At 40.8% G+C, this 19887-nt stretch overlaps 1 protein-coding gene across 2 annotated transcripts; it reads left to right on the top strand.

Annotated features, from left to right (window-relative positions):
* Positions 1-436: 436 nt before the first annotated feature.
* Positions 437-13590, top strand: pomgnt2 (protein O-linked mannose N-acetylglucosaminyltransferase 2 (beta 1,4-)). 2 transcript variants are annotated; one of them, XM_063878551.1, is made up of 2 exons: positions 437-649; positions 9823-13590. In XM_063878551.1, the coding sequence occupies exon 2, from the start codon at positions 9988-9990 to the stop codon at positions 11788-11790; it is 1803 nt and encodes a 600-aa protein (XP_063734621.1). In that variant the 5' UTR covers positions 437-649; positions 9823-9987; the 3' UTR covers positions 11791-13590. The 2 variants fall into 2 exon arrangements, with proteins under 2 accessions (XP_063734621.1, XP_063734622.1); XM_063878552.1 differs by lacking the exon at positions 437-649 and adding an exon at positions 6555-6643.
* The last annotated feature ends 6297 nt before the right edge of the window (positions 13591-19887 follow it).

The following is a 19887-nucleotide window of genomic DNA, read 5'->3' on the forward strand; positions in this document are numbered from 1 at the left end:
TTGCTTGGTCTTCCCCAAACAAAGCGTGTAGTGACATCTAGTGAGAGGAATAGGATATGTTTTTCGATTTTTCCTTAATCACTTTTTGCATGACATGATTCGTATCTAATTGTTCTGTAATATATTTATCTTTGAACTTGACCCTCAAGGTGTTTTAGACAGTATATAAGATTGATTATAGTCGTCCAACAGCTACAAATACTTGATTTAATTCAAGTAACAGCATTTGATTAATTGACTGATCTCTGCATTTAAGTGTATTTTAATAAACGTCTCTAAAACACACAAACCACCCTAGCTGATGGTACAAACACGTTTAATTAGACAACCTGCAACTGTAGTGTGGTTTTGCTACGTTTCTTTTTCATGAAAAATATGCACAACATGCGTTATCACTGGCACCCTCGGAGTGTCATCGCGAGACCTGACCGCGGGATTTTCTCGGCGGTATCCAGGCATCTGCTGCCTCTCTCTGTGACAGCTAGCTTCAGTAAGCTAGCTTCAATCGCCTCAGTAGCTTAGTAGGTTAGCTCAGAAGCTTCAGGAGCCTGTAAACACCAGCACAGAGCACCGAGTGAGTGGACACGCTGTCCTCTCACCTGATAGTGTCCACACGCTATCTGTGTGTGTCACTGCAGCAGAGCCGGAGGTAAGGATCTGTGTAACCTGTGTGTGTGTGTGTGTGTGTGTGTGTGTGTGTGTGTGTGTGTGTGTGTGTGTGTGTGTGTGTGTGTGTGTGTGTGTGTGTGTGCTGTTAGCCCGGGCTCTGCCTTTCCAGCTGTGTATCTTCCAGTGCACATAGTTATAGTTTAGCATATGCTAACACATGAATTATGTAATACATGTATATGTGCTTTGGCTGTTGCTGTTAATATCAAAACCTATGAATATCATTTAAAAATGTATTTACCAAATGAATGGTTAAGTGAATGAATGAGTCTATACAGCTCAGCTCAGAAGAACCTCTGTTCACAGTGTTAGCATGTATATAATGCATGGAAATAAATACTATCTATCTTTATTGTATAGTATGGAACTATATTACAATGTGTTTTTTGAGGATTAAAGGCAGACCTTATTAACATAATCTTTTTCTCAAAAAAGATTATGTTCTTCAGTGATATTCTGATCATCAATTTGATAATAGCACATCCTATGTATTCTGTGATCTTTACTGTAAACAATGTAGTTAACCCCACAGCCACCATTCAGTAGATGCACCTGTCTCCCTGCATCTGCATCCTTAGTATGCTACATCATTAACATGTGATGGTGGGCACACATTTAAAGCGTCATCTCACTGTGTGCTGTGAAAATGAAAATACCACAAGGCTGCCTATGTGTTATTTGTGGTCCATCAACTCCCAGACCAGAAGTTATTTCATGTGTTCTGCAGGCTCTCTAATACAAGAAGAGTTATGGAAAATGCAATGAAATATTCTAAAAATACTATATATTCATTAAATATTGCCCCTGCATTCAAATGTAGTTGTTGACCCCGACATTTAAAAGAGTGTTCACATGCATCGGCTGATCTGCATCTGACTGTTTCTGATATGCAGGATCCAGCATATTGATTGGCTGCACCGGCTCAGTTTACAAAGTATTTGCTGTTTTTCATCACAGACCTCACATTTCTTTAGTACAACATTTTTAGTTTTCCCTTTTCTTTCCTCTGTGTGAGAGGACATGTTCTTCAGGGTCCTAGGGTGCAGACCCGTAGCTCTCCCCATTATTCTGTCTCCTTTAACTGCATTTCTGCTCTGATTCAAAGCCATTATTTCCTACATTTCACAAAACTGACAGGCTGCTCTGTGCAGGAAGATATGAGTTTGCAGGCTTACTTTTAAATCTAGTTTAGGGTCCAACCAACAAATCTTGATGCGGAATTCAAAACTTGTTTAAGTTTATTGAATTATCTGATATGATTATATATATTATCTAGAGTTATTTTGAACGTAATGATAGTTTCAAGCTTTTGGTCTAAAGATTAATGTTTCTTATAATTTAAAGTTATAAACGCACTGTGATTACATTCATTTTGGATTAGGGTAGAGGGAGTAAGGGAAATAAACTAAATATGAACAAGATGGAAATAAGGGATCGTTTGTTATAGTTTATCACACATTTCTGGCAAATTGTTTTATCAAGCAGGTTGTATTTTAAATGCTGCTCACTCCAGTCACATGGTTAAGACTGTGTGGAGTAATAACATCATTTGATAAAACAGCATTCTTTAAGGACGGTCACTTTATTAATTCTTCATTGTCGACAGCTGCTATCACACGCGACTGATAAATTCAGGTCCGAGCGGAGAGCCACTGCTCAAACTCAGAATATATATCAATATAAGATGTAAATATGTTCATTAAATGGGATGTACCAATTGCAAATGTCTCAGACAATACTGATGACTTGGACCGCTTAATGTTGCTCTGACAGCTGAGCTGGATTAAGTGAAAATGACCTATGGCCTTCAGATGGTGTCCATCATTATTTGACGAAGACAAAGTATGGACCTGTAGAGCAGGCACTAACTTAAGAGCACATACTGAGAAATAGAATATGGATATGAGACCCAGTATCTTAGTGAACATGTGTTTATATTTGGAACTGCTCCGACAATTTTTCTTCTCGGCCAGTGTCTTGGCTCGCTACTTCACGCTGCTGATGTAATACAAAGCTCTGTGTCTGCAAGGTCACTTTAAATAACTACAGAGAGCAGAGTCAGTGAGTGCTCTCTGAAGTGTTTCAGAACAGCTCACAGGTCTAGAGCTCTGTTTGCAGACGGTTATATGTGCTTTCTTGCAGCTGCTTTGACAATAGATGATACAGAGCCCCTACTACCTGGTTAAAAAAGTGAATATGCTTTGGTCAGCCCAAAACTGAAGCAGCATCGTCATTTTGAACTATTCTAAGTCGATGATCACGTTGTTCTGGTTCCTGTTTTTCTTGGGGCACCTCTTGACAGCTTTTTATATATTTTAAGCGGTCTTTTGTGTATTTTCAGTTGACATTGTCCTTTCTTCTCTGCAGCAGCTGACTAGTGCTGCATTTAATTTGTGCATGCCCATGTGCATTCACTGAGACACCTGAGTGTCTTCACAGGGAGTGATCCTGTTGCTTGTGACATATTGTACTTGTTGGGATGTTAAAAATAGTCAAGGGATTCTGCAGAACAACGGCAGCATGCAAAAAACAGGACGATAGGAAAAAGAAAGTGAGAGAACATGAAACAAAGCAACATTAGGAATCAGAAAGTGGTTTATTGCCAAGCATGTTTACACAAACAAGGAATTTGCACAGTGTTTCATAAATGAACACAGTATGAAATGTTTATTCTTATTCTCATTGTGTGTATTTTCATGTGGACTCTGTGTTTCCTTCTTATTCTGTTGCTGCAAAAAAATATTTAAAAAACAAAAAGAGGCCCAATTATGCTTTTTGGGGTTTTCCCGTTCCTGTAGTGGGTTATATAGGGTTTTTTTGCATGTAAATGGTCTGCAAAGGCAAAAATCGCTGTGTTCCCTCAAAAGGGAGTTTCTCTCCCACACACTCCCCCTCCCCCCTGCCTGAAACGCATCCTTTGTTTTACTTCAGAATATAATGACATGACTATGTAAAACTTGTGCTTCCATTGGCTAGCGCTCCAAGACATTGTACGTGATAGGCTAAGGCAGGGGTGCCCAACCAGTCGACGGCGGGCTGAGTTCCAGTCGATCGTGAGAAAATGTGAGTAGGCTATCCTCCTACTGTTGTGTAAAATAGGCCTACATTAAAACTTCCAACTTAAAACATCTTAAATAGGCACAATGAACTGCTTATCGCAGGACCAGTGTGTAGATTTGTACAGCTGTAGTAAGGTAGATCAGGCATAATCAAAGGAAAAATCTCACGCGCTTCTTTCTATCTGCGCGCGCAGGGTATGGTTGCTAGGTTCTAACTAAGGACTCGAAAGGGTGCGAGAAGCTTGACTAGAGCGAGTGGATACTACCATGGCGGCAGAAGCGAAAACATCTAAAGCATTTTCATTCAGAGTGGGAGGAGGATTATTTTTTCGTGTATTCCAATGCCAAGTCCATCTGTTTTATCTGCAATCTGTGGCTTTACCAAAGAAAGGGAATTTGGAGCCGCATTTGAAGACGGTCCACAAGAGCTACGATACAAACTGCCCAGCTAAATCACCACTGCTCGCCCGAAAAGTCAAGGGATTAAAAAGTCAGCTAGCAGCACAACAGTCCATTTTTACCAGGCCCAATACCAAGAGGAAGGCTGCAACCATAGCTTCTTATCGTGTACTATGACGTGTTCTTGTAAAAGGAAAGAAATCTTTCAAGGATGGTGAGATTGTGAAAGAAGCGTTCATGGAAGCCGCAGATGCGCTTTTTGCCGATTTAAAAAATCTAAAGTAGATTGTGTCTGCTATTCAGGATGTGCAGCTATCAATAAATTCTGTTACACGGCGATGCGAGGGAATGGCGGAGGATGTTGAACAGCAATTGAGGAATGATGTTGACACATGTGAGTGTTTTTCTCTGCAATTCGATGAATCCACTGATGCTGTGGATATGATGATCAAGTGCAAAGCATCTTGTCAGAATTTGACAGGCGCTTTACTGACTTTGCATCCATTGAGCCTGTTGTCAGTTTTCTCAGTTTTTCATTTGGGGAAAATATAGATGTGGATTGTATAACGTCCAAAGTGGCATCACTCTTTAACCTGGATAGCGGTGCTATTGAGAATGAGATCCTCACACTAAATAATGACATTGAGCTCAAATCAAGAGACCTGACACAAATGTCCAATTCTGGAATCTAATGCAGAAAGAGAAGTACCCCAACCTCATCTTATCTAGAGTTATTTTGAACGTAATGATAGTTTCAAGCTTTTGGTCTAAAGATTAATGTTTCTTATAATTTAAAGTTATAAACGCACTGTGATTACATTCATTTTGGATTAGGGTAGAGGGAGTAAGGGAAATAAACTAAATATGAACAAGATGGAAATAAGGGATCGTTTGTTATAGTTTATCACACATTTCTGGCAAATTGTTTTATCAAGCAGGTTGTATTTTAAATGCTGCTCACTCCAGTCACATGGTTAAGACTGTGTGGAGTAATAACATCATTTGATAAAACAGCATTCTTTAAGGACGGTCACTTTATTAATTCTTCATTGTCGACAGCTGCTATCACACGCGACTGATAAATTCAGGTCCGAGCGGAGAGCCACTGCTCAAACTCAGAATATATATCAATATAAGATGTAAATATGTTCATTAAATGGGATGTACCAATTGCAAATGTCTCAGACAATACTGATGACTTGGACCGCTTAATGTTGCTCTGACAGCTGAGCTGGATTAAGTGAAAATGACCTATGGCCTTCAGATGGTGTCCATCATTATTTGACGAAGACAAAGTATGGACCTGTAGAGCAGGCACTAACTTAAGAGCACATACTGAGAAATAGAATATGGATATGAGACCCAGTATCTTAGTGAACATGTGTTTATATTTGGAACTGCTCCGACAATTTTTCTTCTCGGCCAGTGTCTTGGCTCGCTACTTCACGCTGCTGATGTAATACAAAGCTCTGTGTCTGCAAGGTCACTTTAAATAACTACAGAGAGCAGAGTCAGTGAGTGCTCTCTGAAGTGTTTCAGAACAGCTCACAGGTCTAGAGCTCTGTTTGCAGACGGTTATATGTGCTTTCTTGCAGCTGCTTTGACAATAGATGATACAGAGCCCCTACTACCTGGTTAAAAAAGTGAATATGCTTTGGTCAGCCCAAAACTGAAGCAGCATCGTCATTTTGAACTATTCTAAGTCGATGATCACGTTGTTCTGGTTCCTGTTTTTCTTGGGGCACCTCTTGACAGCTTTTTATATATTTTAAGCGGTCTTTTGTGTATTTTCAGTTGACATTGTCCTTTCTTCTCTGCAGCAGCTGACTAGTGCTGCATTTAATTTGTGCATGCCCATGTGCATTCACTGAGACACCTGAGTGTCTTCACAGGGAGTGATCCTGTTGCTTGTGACATATTGTACTTGTTGGGATGTTAAAAATAGTCAAGGGATTCTGCAGAACAACGGCAGCATGCAAAAAACAGGACGATAGGAAAAAGAAAGTGAGAGAACATGAAACAAAGCAACATTAGGAATCAGAAAGTGGTTTATTGCCAAGCATGTTTACACAAACAAGGAATTTGCACAGTGTTTCATAAATGAACACAGTATGAAATGTTTATTCTTATTCTCATTGTGTGTATTTTCATGTGGACTCTGTGTTTCCTTCTTATTCTGTTGCTGCAAAAAAATATTTAAAAAACAAAAAGAGGCCCAATTATGCTTTTTGGGGTTTTCCCGTTCCTGTAGTGGGTTATATAGGGTTTTTTTGCATGTAAATGGTCTGCAAAGGCAAAAATCGCTGTGTTCCCTCAAAAGGGAGTTTCTCTCCCACACACTCCCCCTCCCCCCTGCCTGAAACGCATCCTTTGTTTTACTTCAGAATATAATGACATGACTATGTAAAACTTGTGCTTCCATTGGCTAGCGCTCCAAGACATTGTACGTGATAGGCTAAGGCAGGGGTGCCCAACCAGTCGACGGCGGGCTGAGTTCCAGTCGATCGTGAGAAAATGTGAGTAGGCTATCCTCCTACTGTTGTGTAAAATAGGCCTACATTAAAACTTCCAACTTAAAACATCTTAAATAGGCACAATGAACTGCTTATCGCAGGACCAGTGTGTAGATTTGTACAGCTATAGTAAGGTAGATCAGGCATAATCAAAGGAAAAATCTCACGCGCTTCTTTCTATCTGCGCGCGCAGGGTATGGTTGCTAGGTTCTAACTAAGGACTCGAAAGGGTGCGAGAAGCTTGACTAGAGCGAGTGGATACTACCATGGCGGCAGAAGCGAAAACATCTAAAGCATTTTCATTCAGAGTGGGAGGAGGATTATTTTTTCGTGTATTCCAATGCCAAGTCCATCTGTTTTATCTGCAATCTGTGGCTTTACCAAAGAAAGGGAATTTGGAGCCGCATTTGAAGACGGTCCACAAGAGCTACGATACAAACTGCCCAGCTAAATCACCACTGCTCGCCCGAAAAGTCAAGGGATTAAAAAGTCAGCTAGCAGCACAACAGTCCATTTTTACCAGGCCCAATACCAAGAGGAAGGCTGCAACCATAGCTTCTTATCGTGTACTATGACGTGTTCTTGTAAAAGGAAAGAAATCTTTCAAGGATGGTGAGATTGTGAAAGAAGCGTTCATGGAAGCCGCAGATGCGCTTTTTGCCGATTTAAAAAATCTAAAGTAGATTGTGTCTGCTATTCAGGATGTGCAGCTATCAATAAATTCTGTTACACGGCGATGCGAGGGAATGGCGGAGGATGTTGAACAGCAATTGAGGAATGATGTTGACACATGTGAGTGTTTTTCTCTGCAATTCGATGAATCCACTGATGCTGTGGATGTGGCTCAGATATGTGTGTTCATTAGAATGGTTTTCGACAATATGAGTGTAAAAGAAGAGCTGCTGACCACTTTGCCTTTGAAAGGGCACACAAGAGGCACAGATATTTTTCAGGTTTTTATGGAATTCGTTAGTAAGAGCAAGTTGCCCCTCTTCAATTAAAGAATTTCTGAAACGTTCAAACCATGCTGAATGCACAGCTAGAAGACAATCAGTGACTCTTGGATTTAGCCTTTCTTACTGATCTGACTGACAAGCTCAATAACTTGAATCTAGAGCTGCAGGGTAAGAACAAGCACATCATCAACATGATCAGCTCCGAGAACACCTTTAAAAGCAAGTTGCAGCTGCTATCAAGCAGGTTGCAACAGTGTGATCTGCAGAACTTTCCACACATGGACACAGAACTTAAGCGTCAGGGCAAAGACTGTGTGGAGCTTGAGAGTGCACGATGATGATATGATGATCAAGTGCAAAGCATCTTGTCAGAATTTGACAGGCGCTTTACTGACTTTGCATCCATTGAGCCTGTTGTCAGTTTTCTCAGTTTTTCATTTGGGGAAAATATAGATGTGGATTGTATAACGTCCAAAGTGGCATCACTCTTTAACCTGGATAGCGGTGCTATTGAGAATGAGATCCTCACACTAAATAATGACATTGAGCTCAAATCAAGAGACCTGACACAAATGTCCAATTCTGGAATCTAATGCAGAAAGAGAAGTACCCCAACCTCAGACAAACTGCAAAGAATTTGAGTGCACTTTTTGGATCAACATATTTGTGTGAGTCTGCCTTTTCACATATGAGAATCATTAAGTCAAAATACAGATCCACCATGACTGATGACCACCTTGCGGCCTGCTTACGGCTGGCACTCAGCTCCTACTGTCCGGACTATGAGAGACTAGCTTCCTCTTCTCAGTGCCAGAAGTCCCACTAAGGAAGAGAACCACTTTTCCAACTTAAATTAGGCATTGTATTAATTGGGTTGTATGTGTGTTGTTACGGACCAGTCCTAGGCCTACTTGTGCTTATTCTTTGCACGGCGTACATTTACTTCAATAAATGTATTATTATTGTTAAAACTTGATCTTTGTGTCAGAACATTGTGTTATTATATAGGTGCACAATTAATTGTGGCTACGCTATGGCTTTCGATATGGCTTGGTAGATCTCGACACACTATCAACTTTAAAAGTAGATCTTGGTTCAAAAAAGGTTGGGCACCTCTGGGCTAAGGGGCAGGACATCTTTAAGCGGTTGACCAATCACAACAGAGTTTACCACCTAACCAATCAGAGCAGACAAAGAGGGGCTGCAGCACAGGCAGTATGAGAAAAATAAAGAGCTTTTTGAACATTAAGCAAAAAATACAAATATTAACCTGAAAATTAGCATAATATGTCCTCTAACATTAGAAAACATAATTGTAATTTAAAGAAAAAAGGATAGGACATGAAAGCAATTCTTTCAATAGTGTAAGGCAGCAACGTGAAACACAATAAAGGTGAGTGAAAGGAAAAAGTGAGAGCCCTAAGAGTTGGAAAGTGACCCAAGAGAGAGATGGATAGCAGGTGACTGGCATAACTGTGGGAGTTTAGTTCAGTTCTGCTAAGAACCTATAAATGCATCCGCCTAAACTCCTGTCTTGGTTTGACCTGATTTAATTGAGTAAATTGAAACTCTGAAACTCTGCCAAAAGGCCAGTTTCAGAGAGGGAAATATTTCTAAATCACATTTTGTCACACATTGGATGTAACCAAAACACAGAGTTGAAGTCGTCCCTTTCTGTCAGCTGTGTCATGCACTTGGAATAATGAGGCAAAATATGGCAAGTAATAAATGAATGCTTTGCTGTAAGTTGTTAAGTTAGCCATCCGATTGGTTTATAGCAATACTAGTTGCCCCAGGTTTGCAGGCAGCTGCTCTCCGTTAACTCTGGGTCTGATTTAGTGTCTCTCAATGACTCACTTGTTCTCTCAGTATGCAGATGAGTAGAGTCGTGTAGAAATACTCTGGTTCTTCTCTCTGTGCCTCCTCGCAACATGTCATGACATTTTCAGGAAGGGTGACAGGGTGAGGTTAGGAAAATGTCTCATTTGTCCGCCAGAGTAAACAACCTCTATTCCCAAATTGGTGAGTGGAAATCTGCTCTCATAAATCACTGTGCGGTATCAATTACATAAAGAGCACTGCAGCCTCATAGGCTTGACTATTGTTTATTTTTTAAGTCTTTTGTGTCTCCTGCTCTGATAATCACATGATTATTTACAGTAATCATGACTTGTCTTTGTGATTGTTAATCCTAACTTTACGTTCTTTCTTCTTTTACCTCCCTAGCTTTCTCCTCACCTATCCTACCATTTTTATGGTCAACCCCTGCTCCACCATCTTCTGCCTTCTTTTCTCCCTTCCCTAAGTGGCTGTCTGTCGGCAGATGTCTCGTCACTTCCCTCTGAGGTCGGAGGCCAGTTGGCGAGGTGAGGTAGGTGGCCAGAAGAAGTGATGCGGGCTTCAGTGACAGGCTGCAAGATGAGCGTGGGTGCACTCCTTAACGGGCTGCTGGTCTCTGTAGTCGCAGCTCTTCTTTGGAAGTATTCCAAGCTGAGTGAGCACGCCGCCCTGCTGGAGGAAGAGCTGCACATGACCCAGCAGTCCCAGGAGATCTCCCAGGCCCGCATCGACTACCATGTTGCCCTTCAGGCTCTTCAGGAACACGGCACCCGCATGGTCTGCACCGGCAAGATGCACACCGATCGCGTCTGCCGTTTTGACTACCTCTGCTACAGCTCTGAGGCAGAGGAGTTTGTGTTCTTCCACTCCAATTCCTCTGTCATGTTGCCAAACCTGGGTTCGAGGCGCTTCCAGCCGGCCCTACTGGACTTGTCCTCAGTGGAGGATCACAACACCCAGTACTTCAACTTCTTAGAGCTCCCAGCTGCTGCTTTAAAGTTCATGCCTAAGCCCGTGTTTGTACCGGATGTGACTCTGATTCTAAACAGATTCAATCCAGACAACCTAATGCATGTGTTTCACGATGACCTGATCCCAGCATTCTACACTATGAAACAGTATTCGGACTTAGATGACGAGGCGCGTTTGGTCTTTATGGAGGGCTGGGGTGAAGGCCCACATTTTGACCTCTACCGACTTCTCAGCAGCAAGCAGCCACTGCTCAAAGAACAACTCAAGAACTTTGGCAAGCTCATATGTTTCACTAAATCCTACGTTGGCTTGTCCAAGATGACCACCTGGTACCAGTACGGGTTTGTTCAACCACAGGGGCCCAAAGCCAACATGTTGGTCTCAGGAAATGAGATCCGGCAGTTCGCAAGTGTTCTGATGGACAAAATGAACATCACAACGGTGGAGGAAATGGAAAAGGATGGAGGCAGTGCTGAAGGTCAGAAAGGGAAAAAGGATGAATACATCGTACTGTTTAGTCGTTCAACAACACGGCTGATACTGAATGAGGCAGAGCTGATCATGACGCTGGCCCAGGAGTTCCAGATGAGAGTGGTCACCGTTTCCCTAGAGGAACAGTCCCTCCCCAGTACCGTTCAGGTGATCAGTGGTGCCTCCATGTTAATCAGTATGCATGGAGCTCAGCTAATCACCTCACTCTTCCTCCCGAGAGGAGCTGTTGTGGTGGAGTTGTTCCCTTTTGCCGTTAACCCTGAACAGTACACCCCATATAAAACGCTTGCCACCCTTCAAGGCATGGATCTTCACTATGTCTCATGGAGGAACACCAAGGAGGAGAACACCATCACCCACCCAGACAAACCTTGGGATCAAGGGGGCATCGTTCACTTGGAAAAGGAGGAGCAAGAGCGAATCCTGGCGAGCAAAGATGTCCCCAGGCACCTGTGCTGTCGCAACCCGGAGTGGCTCTTCCGGATCTACCAGGACACTTTGGTGGACATCCCTTCCTTCTTGGAAGTCCTTAAAGAGGGCATGAAGACAAAGCCCAGTGTGAAAAGATCCAAACCGGCCAGCACAGTTCACCCGGGCCGGGTCAGAGAACCCCAGTGTCAGACCTCGGTACAAACCACTAATGAGGCTAAACTCACAGTCTCCTGGCAGATCCCGTGGAATCTGAAATACCTGAAGGTGAGAGAGGTGAAGTACGAGGTGTGGATCCAGGAGCAGGGAGAGAACACCTACATGCCTTACATCCTTCCGCAGCAGAACTACACTTTTTCAGAGAACATCAAGCCCTTCACCACCTACCTGGTGTGGGTCAGGTGTATTTTCAACAAGAACCTCCTGGGCCCCTTTGCAGATGTTCTTATGTGTAGGACCTAGTTCAAACACCTTGCCAATGTGTTGCTGTGTAGTCTAAAGGTTGAGTCATGCTTGATCCGCCCTGTCAAATCGGAACATTGTCCAGTGGAGGTTGGCAAATGTGATATGGCATATCCTAGACCAGGCTGCAATGTTTCCCTGGCCAGGACAGGCAACAGAGAGACTTTCTGAAGAAGACTTGAACCACAGGGTCATAACTCCATGGCAACAGCCGTTCATAAATGAAAAGTATATTTTCTGTACCAGTGAAAGAAAGAAAAACCATGTTGATACTAAACATAACAGAAGTCAAATCAACAGATTTATTTATGTGCGAATAATATATAACATGTTTTTTTAGAATTAGTCAAAACACTGGTTACCTTTTACAGTATGCAATAGAGCTTTTCTCTAGAGAGCAAGGAAGGTTTTAGAATAGCAAGATTTGTAATGTTTTCTGACTCGTCCAATGTCTACTGTGTGTGATGCCTGTGTGGCTTAGTGTTCCTACCAGTTGTTTGATTGCATACACCATTATTTGCAGAACCTAACTGAAACCAAAGCAACATTCAACATCGTTCAGACCATGTGACGCTCATACAGTTTTAAACCTGGTGTCTAAAGGAATCTGAAGGGTTGTGTTTTTTTTAATTTATCAAAGCTAAACCACAGCTATTAATGTTTTCACCCTGTGTCATTTTATCGAGCATTTTGTGAGGAAAACTCTATATTTTTGGAATGTTAAAAGTTCTTGTGTCCACAGTATTATACCACAGATATTGAAATCCGTATCCAAATATAATCTGCAAAAAGTGGATTTTTTAAAGAGACCTCATTATGCTTTTTGGATTTACCCTTTCCTGTAGTGTGTTATATAGGTTTTTGTGCATGTAAATGTCTGCAGAGGTTAACATCCCTGTGTTCCCTCAAGAGTTTCTCTAATATATCCTATAACATTAGAAAATATAATAATAATTTGCTTTTTGAACATTAAAGCATGGAGACATGTCACAGTAGAGACACTAAATACAAATATGAACCTGAAGATGAGCTTATTAGGGCCCCTTTAATAATTGGCAGTAATTACAACAGTGTTACAGTTTCTTTGGAGAGAGAATCCATATCACCAGGCTATAAACACAGCATTTTTGATTAAAACTGGTATGGTATGTTGCAGCGTGGGGTTTTACTGACTTTTTCATTATAATTACAATTGTAGATGTCTCTCAAGGTTTTCTAGCTGTTTTGGAAAGTGTTACATTTTAGATCCAAAGGTGGCTTTTGAAGTTGTTATTTCATTCTCCTCATGAAGTGTTGGTAGCTAGACTGCAAAAAGGTGTTGCATTGGACGTGTTAGTGTGTGGTAGCTGTAGCAAGAGACGGTTTATGGAATGCCAACGAAACACTGCCACCAGTTGTGTGTGTAATGTGCCATTGTTAGGGCTATGTCATGTAATTACTTTGGACTTCTAAACATTAGATAATTCTGTTTGTCATGTCCGATCGCTTTCCTTTACCTGAGATGTTACTCTCAATCTACATTTTCAGATTTTCATTTAATTTATATATTTTCTGTTGAGTTCTCAGCTGCAGATGCACGTTTAAGATTATTTTTGAGCCATTGTTGTGTGTGCAGGATGTGATGTTTTTATATATGTATGTGTTTGTACTGTTGGTTAGATTAGCGTTAGCCTCTGTGCCACCTCAGTGGACACAGCATACTGTATGTGCTAAGTGAAATGAGTCTCAGTTTTCTACATTAGCAGATAGCTGGAGTTTCTTTTTCAGTAACTGTGATTGAATAAAAAATCTTATTTCTTACAGTATCTGTTTTGTTTTGTTTTTAACAATAAACCGATTTTATCATTAATAAATAAGAGGCGGAAATACGAAATGCGCATGATCAAAAAAAGCTGTTCTTGTATTAGATTAATCAAAAGTATTCCAGCCTTACAACTAATGACTTAAAAAGGCAAAGCTCCAATGTCAAAATAATGTCTTGAGAATTTAGAATTTTTAGAATTTGCGTGAGTTTCCATATGTCAGTATCAACAAAATGAAAGTGTAGTGAGGACTAGACCGAGGAAAAAAAAGCTGCAAGAGCAAACAGATATGATGGTCATAAGACAAAATTAACGGTGCCATAGAAAGCATCTATCTGGTATTTTAAATTGTTCTCTGATGTCTACAAAGAAGGTATATAACTTTGGTTGATCCAAAAAATGTCCAGATGTGGTATTACAGGCCCATTTACAACCCTATGATTTGGTCCTAGAATGAAACAACCTGAATGGCCTTATTTGGGGCTCATTTAAATAATTATGACGAGCTCTGCTCTGATTGGCTGGTTTACAAGGAGCAACCCATGGCTGCTTCAGAGCCCACAGAAGTAAGTGAAGTTCACGAAACTGTGAGAGATGAACCATGGAGGCTATTGGCATCCAACCTTACATGTTTGAGCCTTTATCGGAGGAGGAAACCGATGAATTTGAAGAACAGCCAGTTGGTCGGAGGTTGGAGAGCAACATTACGGAGTGGTAAGTGTTAGTCTTAGTGTTTCCAGCAGCTGGTGTATGCAGATGTTGGGGCTGGACTACCGTGTGTGACGTAACATACAGGGATTGTTGTGATTCGCTCGTTTTATCGCTGTGATATGCATATTCATGATTTGCACGTGAAGGAGGAAACAATGGTGTTTGAGGTTCTCCGTATGTCAGTTCAATGTACGAACTCTCCTTATTCAACTATGCCGACAGTTTTCCATTCTATGGCACCTTTAAATAAAATGTATAGAAATGAATGTGATGACCAACTAAAATACCCATTAATGATGCAGGAGTTCACCTGGGTGATAAATGAGTTCACGTATGCTGTAACAAAAGACAATGTGACAACGCCATGGTCAGCCAATGTCAAATGAAAAATTGCAGGTACACGCATGATAACGTCAAGATAAACGTTGCTAAAAACTGAATATATGGTTGAATTGACAACCAATATGCAGAACACCATCCGTTATATGCAATCTTTATCAGGATGTTTTATAAAGATCTAAATTCTCACGAAAACACCGATATTAGCAGAAATGTGCGGGCCATGGATGTTTAACACACGGAGGCCAACGAGTGCAAATGAGAAACACCAGCTTCAGAAACTTTGCAAATATAAAAATAACAAATGTGCCGAAACACATGCAAATAAAGATTCGTATTCACCCTGACGAGATGCTTATATTATATTAGGAAGTATCCTAAGTGAGGGAACGAGGCAGCCATTATAAGAGCTGTTCCGATTGTCACTAGGGAGTTGTTCCAGGCCCGTCCAGGTGGGAGGAGACCAAGGGGCAGACCCAGGACCGGGTGGAGGGATTATATCTCTACGCTGTCCTGGGAGCGCCTTGGAATCCCCAAGTCAGAGCTGTTTGATGTAGGGAAGTTTGGGACTGCTTCCTCCGCGACCCGACTCCAGATGAGTGGTGGACGATGGATGAATGGACGGACGGACGGATGGATGTCCATTGCCCGGGTTTGTGGACCGGGGCTTTCATTGATGTTCAGAAATGGCATACTTTGGTGAATTTTTGGAACTAGCACATTATATGGTTTGAGAATATTAGAATATAAACATGCTCTGCACCTTTTCTCCTTCCATACCCCTCTCTTTCTCTGAGCAGCTCATCAGTTAAAGTAAAGCCTGAACCCTTGTAGAGTACAGCAGTGACCGACAGTGTGTGTGTGTGTGAGTTTTCAGGTGGATTACTCCAGTGAGCTTTGTATTCAGACCATGCTGCTGTGCCCCGCGTCACCATCCTCCAGAAGAGAGCTGAGCCTGTCTCGTGGGCTTCTCGATGTTCGCAGAAACACCGTGCTGCTGTGAAGGAGGCTGTGAGGTTAATCTGTCTGTGTTTGAAGTCATGGACGAGCATCATCGACTCTCTGCCTTCCTCGTCTCATCAATCCCCTCAGCCCTCGCTGTCTCTGTTGCTCACACACACAGCCGCTTTGAACTCACTCAAGTCTCTCTGTATTTTTTCTTTGCCCCTCTTTGATCCGTGTTAAAAGGTTAAGTTGGCTGTGGGGGATAGGGGAGTGTAAAGTTCATGTTAGAGCTTCTGCCTCGCACAGATAGATCCCTCGTGATGAAACCCTAATATGACTCGCATTACAGGTGAGAACTTCACACAGGTGAGAGCCTCATAGCTTCACTACAGAAACAAGGTCATAATAAGAGCCATTTAAAATTGAATTATTATTTGTACAGTTTTTTGGGAGAGAAGTTACATTAGTGGACAGAAAGATGAACACCTAACATTATAATGCAGTCCATCAGACAGGACGGGTTAAAAGTCCCCTCTTATAGACCTTTTCAGGTTTATCTAAATTATTTTGGATACTACTACAATATTTTTACATGATGTAATTTTAAAAAATCCCTTTATTATTAATTATATTAGAATACATTATAGCATGTTACAACAGACAGTTGGGAGAAGTTACTTTAACCCGTAAGAAACCACGGTGACACAGATGTTACATTTGATTGTTCTGGAAGTTCCTCACCTTTAACCTTGATTTTAACTCATGAAGTCTCTGAGTGACACATACTGAACATCATGGTGGTTCATCATAACCCAGGTCATGTGACTTTGTGTTGCCATAACAACATGTCCAAGATGTCTGTGTGCCAGGCCGACACATGTGACTGAACTAGCTACATTTCAATAGCTTGTTTTGTGTAGCTAAAGATAAGATTCAAGCCATTTAAGAATTATAATGCTTACATAACAAGTCCTTTATTACATTAAACCTGTTGTGAAAAAATGTGATCGGGACATAAACCTTAAAATGTCTCTAGACTCTATGAATCTAAAGTGACATATATATTTTCTGTTACAATAGTTGCTTGTAATAACATGTTTTCAGTTTCTCTGAGTATAGAAATATAAAAGTAACTGTTACTTTTGAATTACCTCAATATCAAATGCAATGCAAATAAATACAAGAGAAATAAATATCAATAAGATGTTTTTGACTTAAGTCTATTACGACAACAGCACAATGTGACCTTAGAAAAGAAGAAACCAAGATATTTAGGATCAAAAATGGTTTTATTTATAGGAAAACCTGCCTTTCATGAAGCATATTCAGGCAGTAGTCTATATAACAAACAGTGAAACACATGAGCACATTGCAGTTTAAAGCAGCAGGAATAAAATCTGAATTGACAGAAAATGCTCCGTTTTAGTTTAATACACACACTTAAGCTCACACACACAATTTTACATAACATATAGGTTCACCTGCTGAACAAATGAACCAAAGAAAGTGAAAACCATAAAGAAAATTCAGGCATTAAGCGTATAGATTCACACTTAAAGTATCAGCCTACAGAAGAGACCAGCTCACAGAGCAGAGAGAACATCTGATCCTTTTAATGAACACTATACGCTCTTTTTATTTTTATATGCATCTATAAGGGAATACAGTTACATCATAGCAAAGTTTTGACACAACCCTAAGCCTAAACATTTATTTTGCTTTACGTTTATTTTGTCTGAATTCACAACACATATTTACTGTGGGCTACCCACTGTGCTGACTCCGAGGGTTCATATTTGAAAAGTTGGCTGTTAACATTGCAATTCTTCATCAGAAAAGCACACATTTTAATCAGAAAATGTATCGAGACATTTTTATTTCTCTTCCACCGACTGCAGAAATACGTTTTGGGATATAAGAGACAGGTATGCCATTATGTTTTGTGTGAGGACTTCTCCCTTCAGATAAAACTCAACAGGAAGTAGGCCGAGCTCTGAGCTACCGCTAACGACACAAGGTCACATGATTCATACACTATTTCTCTCTATGAACTGATAGATCTTTTTTTTTTATATTTCAACCTCTGGACAGGCAGATGGAGAGAGTTTGTCATTATTCCCCCTACAACCATTTGCACAGCTCTATAGAAGTGTCAGAACACACAGACTGCTCGTTACTGCAGTGAGAGTGACCTACAGTGGTGACACACTGCTCATCATTGTTATAGGAAAGCTTTCTACTAGCTTCATGCCAATGGATCCGCTCCTCCTCCTCCTCCTCCTCCTCCTCCTCCTCCTCCTCCTCCTCCTGTCTGCTGGGTTCTCATGGGTTCTCCTGACGTCATGAAGCCGTCAATCTTCATCTCATAAAGTTTCCTCTCTTTACTCTGCTCTTTTCCTGGTATATCTATTCTAAGCAAGCCAACCATCTCTATATTTTACCGTTTGGATCATTATGTTGATGGTCCTCCATGTGCATGATGGTGGCTCGTGTAGTAAGGTAGTGTTCAGGTGATAAAATATTATGCATAGAAAGAGAGTTTTCGTAGAACAAAATAGGTGTTTTTATTTAAGCCTTCAAAAACTAACATAAAAAAAAAAAATCTGCCTTCCAACAACACCCCTGCTGCTCCCCTCCACAAAAATGAAAAAGCCCCACCCTCTCAATCCAATCACATTTAAAGCAAGAGAGCCCGCCTTTGCAGTTCAAACTGGCCAATCGGGTCATTTCTCTGGAATGATATTTAAACAGAGTAATAAACGAAGTTTCATGTAATTAACGAAAAGGTATCAGTTAATTATTTTTCTTTAATAACAAATACTGCAACTTCAAAACATACTTAGTTGTCTTAATGATACACCTGTTGGTAACTTAATTGCCTTCCAATATGTCGTACATAAACTGATCAATCCAACTTTAGACCTGCTTACTTCAAAACCACACATTAAGATTATTGAGGAGGCGTGTTCCCCCTTAAAAAAGATGGCTTCCAGGACTAAAACAAAGATCATGGGTTGCATGCAGCCTCTGCCTCCGCATGAATGTGTGTGAAATGTTAACTGCTGACTTGTGACTTATAGACTGGAAAAGTGCTGTATCAATGCTGTCCGTTTACCCTCTGACCCAGGGGAGCCAGCACAGAGCATAAATAACATATGAGGTTTACCTTACACACACACACACACACACACACACACACACACACACACACACACACACACACACACACACACACACACACACACACACACACACACACACACACACACCATTGACATTGCCATACACTCCCATTAGAAAGGAGCTCGGGGGAAGGATTCCCTGGGGAGGATGTTCACATTTTTCTTGATGGAGGGAGACTCCCGAGAAGCCGAGTGACACAGTTCAGAAGACTATGAATGATTTTAGCTGGGTGAGGTTATATTTAAACACACTCTGGGATGGATATATTTATTTCATTTAACCTCAAAAAGATTTATAAGGAAGTAAACTCATATACAATTGTGAAGAGAAGTAAAATAATGAATATGTTGCACCCCCGATCACACGTCACAGTAGAGGCACTAAATACAAATATGAACCTGAAAATAAGCATAATAAGGCCCCTTTAAACCCTGGTGAGAAATAAGGAAATTCCAAATATTCAAACAAAAATGGTCCAATTAATGAGTGAAAAATGTATAAGAAAACTAGTATTATCAACATTAAAATAAATACAGCCTTTATAACAGCTTACTAACCCAGCTGTCAGCTAGTTATTAATATTTCTCTTTTTGAAAGCACCTCTGGATAAATAAGGCCAGTTCTGCTTTAATAATTGACTACACAAATGTTAAAGTTGCTCAGTTATTTTAGTCTGCATTTTTTATTATAGTAAATACTATCTCGAACCTCATGATGTGCATGTTTGAAATCACCCCCGACATCACACAATAGAGGATGTGTCATATTATAAATTCCAAAGGTAGAGCTCAGGATGGTTGGGAAAGGGCAATATAAGAGAGGAAGAAAGCTACAGAAATCAATGTGTTGAATACAAAAGATAACAGCCCCGCTTAAGCTGTAGATAGATGCTGCTCTCACCTTTAATTATAGCTTGATATCACCTGCTGGCAGCTGGAAATAGTAAGCGTGATGGAAGCAATAGAGAGAAAGAGAGGGACTCCTTAATTCCTTCCTTCCTGTAATTGAAGGAGTCACCTGAACCCATTAAATTAATATAGGCACATTTTCACCTAACCATTATCAAAGTCGGATTACACGATTATAACCCTCCTTTAACCCTGAAATGACTTAGCAT

The sequence above is a fragment of the Eleginops maclovinus genome, chromosome 3 (genome assembly GCF_036324505.1).
Source record: "Eleginops maclovinus isolate JMC-PN-2008 ecotype Puerto Natales chromosome 3, JC_Emac_rtc_rv5, whole genome shotgun sequence".
NCBI classification, from domain to species: domain Eukaryota; kingdom Metazoa; phylum Chordata; class Actinopteri; order Perciformes; family Eleginopidae; genus Eleginops; species Eleginops maclovinus.